This window comes from Sus scrofa, chromosome 9 (assembly GCF_000003025.6).
Source record: "Sus scrofa isolate TJ Tabasco breed Duroc chromosome 9, Sscrofa11.1, whole genome shotgun sequence".
Classification (NCBI taxonomy): domain Eukaryota; kingdom Metazoa; phylum Chordata; class Mammalia; order Artiodactyla; family Suidae; genus Sus; species Sus scrofa.
The window spans coordinates 33,157,189-33,163,188 of NC_010451.4; the positions used below are offsets into that span (position 1 = coordinate 33,157,189).

A 6,000-nucleotide genomic window follows, 5' to 3' on the forward strand; every position below is an offset into this window, starting at 1 on the left:
TCTGAACTCTAGAAAGCAGCATTTCTGAAGTTATCTTAGTCCTTGGACTTTTCAGTTAAAGGGTCAAAAGGAAAACCCTTTCTCCTCAGGTTATTTAAGGTGGGTTTCTGTCACTTGCCACCAACAGTCCTGATTAATAACCTCCTCTTCCCATTACCTTATATCTTTCATTGCACTACCACAATCTATCCTGTTTGCTGGCTTGCTAACTTGTTCATAGTATCCCCACCCTCCTTCATCTGAATTGTGAAACAATGCAGCTAGACTGTCAAGGATATGTAGGTATTAATGGCTGCACCTGTGGCGTATGGCAGTTCCTGGGCCAGAGATTGAATCCCAACTGCAACTATGACCTATGCCACAGCTGAAGCAATGCCAGATGCTTTAACCCACTGCACTGAGTGGGGATTGAACCCAAGCTTCCACAGTGACCCACACCAGCTGTAGTCAGATTCTTAACCCACTGTGCTACCACAGAACTCCTGTGAAGGATATTTTAAAAGAAGAATTTCAATAATGTTTTTATGTTTTCCCACAATGTTCCAGCAGTATTGTGGATATAAGTATTATCTACTTGAAGAGCCAACATCACCTAATGTAGCTTTATGTAGCTTAGGGACAAAATGGTTAATTAATTGAGAGTTTGGATTCTGGTCTCTGAAATCAAATATGTATTAGCTGTTTTACTCTGAACAAGCTAGGTTAACTTCTAAGCCTTCATTTCCTCATCCAGTGGGATGATGTATGGACCTCAATCAGCACAGTACGAGGAGCAAAGGCGAAGTGTCTAGTAAAAATGAGCCATACAAGTTCTAGTATGATAAAAATCACTACACTTCATAATGACACTTTATACAGATTACACACTGCATATAAAGGTTGGGACAGCATTTATTGCTCTTTTGAGATATCCTCTGTAAGAACCTTCTTTTACGCTAGTTTTAAGGTGACATTACCGTTTGGAGAAATGGATTCCAGCTCACCTTGGTTATACTAGTACATGAAATCAAGGCTCTCATATAGAAGAGCTTATACCATTAACTCTAGTGAGACATATAAACAGAACAAAGAGTGAGTATTAAAACAGGGCAAGAAAGTTCTCTTGGGTGCACTGGGTTAAGAATCCAGCACTGTCCCAGCTGTGGCGCAGGTTCTATCCCTGGCCTGGGACTTTACATGTGCAGTTGGTGTGGCCAAAAAAATAACTAAATAAAAATAAAATAGGGCAAAAAAAATCTGTGTTATGAGGGCAAAAGAAAAACAAAGGCACTCAGTTTCTTTAGAGAAACACACAAAAAAGGTTTACTTTCACAAAGCAACAAAGAAAAAAATGGAGACCTACCCACATAAATACTGGTATAAAGTTAGCATCAAGATATACTGTTTAATTTCAGATAGTTCACCTTTACAATAAAACATTTCACAATATTTAAAGTATGATAGACATGATTTTACTGACCACTTTAATAATCTCAAAATGAAATCTACGAAGCATTTGTCACATGTGCAATTCCAGCAAACAAAAAGAAAAAAAAACAGCAAAACAAACAAAAATTGTTATTCATCCAGATTATTCTAGCAAAAGCAGGTGCTGTGCCTGAACTGTCTGGTTTGCAAACTGCTGTCTTCATCTCTCGCTGGATAAAGCGAATATAAAGCTAAATATACAGCGAGTAGATTTTAAAACCAGGAAAACTTGGGTCACTTAAAGTAACTTATTCTAGTTTACTGACCGTTACCCAGCGACCTGATTTCTAAAATAGTTGACAAAAAACAATTTACACTGCAAATTCCGGCTTTCCTAGCTTTATAAAAAGGATTTTTTAAAGTCCCCAAAGGGCAAAGGGCTTAAAGGGTCACCTCCCCTCGCCCCAGAAGGGAAATGTCAAAATCGTTTTTTGTTTTGTCTTTACTCATAACGGTGTGGACTCTAACAATCGTGATCTTAACGCTTCACAGCTGATAGGCGGCACGGCCGGTGTTTACGGTACAGGAAGGGCTGGAAGCGCCCATCTATGTGGGCATAAGCATCACCTGCGCCCTGGAGAGCAGGGCGCACTTCCCAAAGGCTCCCAACCAGCTACATTAGCCCCAAAGTCTTAAATTTAAGCGTCTGGGGTCCTTAAGACTATGAATCATGTTTGATACTACACAGATAGATGATGAAACGCCAGAAAACGGCAGAAAGGTTCCGCAATAAACTGGTAGACATGTTTGCTAGGGAATCAGCAGACATATTTTTCAATCCACCAAATCGTTTACCAAAGGAAAGCTTTAGATAAACTCTAACCTCTTAGGAAACATTAACTTCAGGGAAAGACTATAACAACTAACTTGAACCCTTCGCTGAAGGCCCGTCCGTCGGCAACTCAACAGGTTATCCTCACTCCTCCAGGCCTGCGACCGCGGCTTGCAGAGAAGGGGCGGCCCCGGGGCAGGTGGGAGACCGGCCCGAGACTCAGTTTCCCCCAGCCTCATCAGTGCACCTCCAGGTCGGTCCCGTGCCTTCGGCCTAAGACTTGCAAGAACTTTCTGCACAACCAGGTTCCAACTTGGAAACTCCCCATGGGCAGCGTGCCTCCTCCCGGGACCTGGGCTGGCGACCCTGGCAGCCACTACTTACCCTCCAAGTCTGTGCTGTCGGCGACAATCTTCAGCAGCGCTATCGCCAGCACGGCCCCTAGAGCCAGCACCGCCAAGAAACCTCGCGAGCCGAGTCCCATTGTTCCGAGGGCAAGACGCGGAGGCCTCGTGGGCTCGCAACCGAGGTAGCGGCTGCGCGAGTGAGAGAGGAGCCTTCGCGCACCCGAGTCCGCTCCGCGTCCCCTTCCGCCGCGCACGCCTCCCTCCTGCTGCCTAACCCGCAGAGACCAAATAGGGCGCGGGAGCCGGGCCTAGAGGGGGCGTCGCGTGCCGGCCACAGCTGCGGGACGGGACGGGGCGGGGCGGGACGGAGGGGCGGGGCCGGAGCTCGGGGGCGGTGTCTGCTATTTGGAGCACCCGGGCTTTTCTCTCAGCTGCCCCTTCTGATGATGCGCGCCTGCGAGCCCCAGAACGCTCGAGCAGTTTCTTTTCTTTTCGGAAATGGCAGTTTTGTTTTCTTGGATAAAAGCGCGCACTGCTGCCTCTCCGGATACCAAGCACGCCGGGCTTCGCTGGGCCCGGAAGGAAGTCTTTGAAGAGTAGATTTCAGGTGGGGCACCGGGTGGCGGGGGCTGGGGGCGGGGAGTGCGGCTCAGAGTTAAGAGGTTGAATTCGCAAGTGCAAACGAGGGCGGTCGAAAGGGAGGTCCAGGAAAGAAACTGGAGTGAATGGGATTCCCTTTGAGGGGGTCCTGGGCCGTCAGAGTTTTGGGTTTTTTTTCCCCCCGGAGTGACCCAGCCTAAGATGGGGTGACAGGGTGTGGGAACGGGTGTTCAACAAATTCACCAAGCTCATACTGAAGCACGCATGATCTCTATACCCCAAATTGTACCTCACCCTCCCTTCTCAGGCTCCCTGTTTCTCTGGATGAGGATAGAAAGTACTGGAGTGGACACGGAGTGGGGGGAGTGGGGAACATAGAAGAGTTGGAAGCTATTCCGAGTCACGTATAGTCAACAAGGCCAAGGTTGCACATCCCTGTTAGGATGGAATAACCAGTTTTGAATAGTTTTTGGCTAAGGCCCTCTTCAGCCTTGGAACCAATTCTGTGCACCTGTCTTGACTTGCAGTGCACCCAAAGCCTACATTTTATGTCTACTAAGAACTCTGAAGTGACCTGTAGCAACCCATTGCTGATGCAATAAAACGGTATAGATTGAATCCTGATTTGGGTAGGAAACCCTCAGTTGAAAAGAATCCAGGGCGCTTAAAATCCTTGAACCCACCTCCCCCACCCCAACATTCTAAATGTTGCAGATCTATGGTACCTGACTCAGATTTCATGACATAAAGGTCACGATATCTCAGTTAAAGTCCCAAAAATATGGTGTGAGAGAATATTTTCTGATCTCAGGTAAGTCTATCAATGTAGACATGACTAATCATAGAGATTAACTGGGGCAATTTCTCCTAAATATGCAAGACATCCGTCTGTTGATTCAACCAAAGTTGCAAATACTCACTGGCATCCACCATGGGCAAAAAGTGAGCACTGCACATTTAGCTTTTGGTTACACCATTGAATTGGGGGATCTGGTTAGGAATAAATTGTTCTGGTGACCGCTTACCCCATTGCCCAAGCATTTTACAATCCATACTCAACTTGTCTTTCCAGCCTTGGTTCAACTACCCATGAACGAGGGTGCTCTCTAGTTCTTTGGTATTTGATAGGAATAGCAGCAGAGGTGGCTGACTTGGTTGGCAGCACTGGCAGGAAAAGCAGTTTCTCCCTGGTTGCAAGATAGAGTTTCTGATGCAGCAGTGGCGTTGCTGGGGAACTGCAATGGAGACAGTTTCCTCACTGGACTAGTTCTACAGTGGTTTTGTGCATTATTCCTGGATGCCTAGCCTCCATCATGATTCTTGTCGCCCTCCAATAATTCTGAAAGCTACCCAGTAACTTCAATATACTCCTTTTCTGTTATATCAGCAGTAGTCAGCTTTTCACAACCAAGAATCCTAACTTTAGACAATTAGTTATGTTTTTTTTCCCCTACTAGGCTATAACCTTCTTTAGATGCTTTACTAGCTATTTACTGAGTGCTTATTCTGTGGTAGATAGCACAGCAGGGGCAAGACTGATACATTGACAGTTACAGCTTGTGACTGAGACAGAATGTGGTAGAGGCTCTGATGTGATAATGGAAAAGCACACATTGGAGCCATGGTCTGTGTCTTTATATTCATACCTGAGGGTATAACACGCTTCCTGTCCTATAGAAGGCATTCAGTTTATATTTGCGGAATGAATATTAGGTGGAGATAAACAGAGCAGCAAAACTCTGGTACTCTTCAACCTCAATTGTGTTCTTTTTAGATACATCCTATATTTCCCATATGTCTGTATTTTTGAACTTGATCACCTAAGGGTACACCAGAGATTGGAAACATTGATTCATTCACCCATCCATCAGTCAAATCCAAAAAACTTATTTTTGTGTGTAAAAAGGAAGAGGTGATAGAGGAAGGCTCATCTGGTTTGATGTCCACAGATGATTACCTTCTGGCTACATATAAATCAGTCTGCTGATAAATCTGTATTTGCATGAGGAACAAATCCGAATCTGCCTGCCTCTGAAACTGTGAGGTAGCTGCAAATAAGGCAAGGCAGTGGAAAGATTTAGCACAAGAGTATAAGTTGGCCTGTGGCCATTTACTTGTTTCTGCCAGTTTCTTGTCAACTTTCGTTTTAGCAGATTGACAACACCTTATAAGCTGTGATTAAGTCTTCACAATGAAAGTTGATTTATTGGGTCTTTTCTCTCTTCTGTACCCCTGCTTCCTTTCCCTGTAAATTAAAGCCCCTATTTTTCCCCACACCTTCTTCTTCCCTCTCCTTTCAGATTTTCTTTCCTGACCGCCCCCCTCCCCCGCCACCTCAGAGTACAACCTGCAGCCGGAGTTAAATCTGTTTAGTTAAAAAACAAACAAAACCCCAGAACCCTTACTGTGCATGTTGAGTTCAGTGTTGTACAGGATTTTAGAATTAAGACAATCAAAAGTAAAAATACAACAAGCAAAAAAAAACAGGTAACAGTAAAAAATAAAAGGGAGTTCCCATTGTGGCTCAGTGGTTAACGAATCCGACTAGGAACCATGAGGTTGCAAGTTTGATCCCTGGCCTTGCTCAGTGGGTTAAGGATCTGGTGTTGCCGTGAGCTGTGGTGTAGGTTGCAGATACAGCTTGGATCCAGCGTTGCTGTGGCTCTGGTGTAGGCCGGCGGCTACAGCTCCGATTCAACCCCTAGCCTGGGAACCTCCATATGCTGCGGGAGCGGCCCAAGAAAAGGCAAAAAGACAAAAATAAATAAATAAATAAACAAACAAAAAAAGAACAATTGGTTTTTCCTCTTGAAA

At 45.2% G+C, this 6,000-nt stretch overlaps 1 protein-coding gene across 1 annotated transcript in view; it reads right to left on the minus strand.

Annotated features, from left to right (window-relative positions):
* Positions 1-3,158, minus strand: part of TMEM123 (transmembrane protein 123) — a 75,527-nt gene extending 72,369 nt beyond the window's left edge. Inside the window, exon 1 of the mRNA XM_005667282.3 lies at positions 2,624-3,158. Coding sequence (XP_005667339.1) covers positions 2,624-2,723 — 100 coding nt within the window. The 5' untranslated portion in view covers positions 2,724-3,158. The remainder of the gene's footprint in view (positions 1-2,623) is intronic.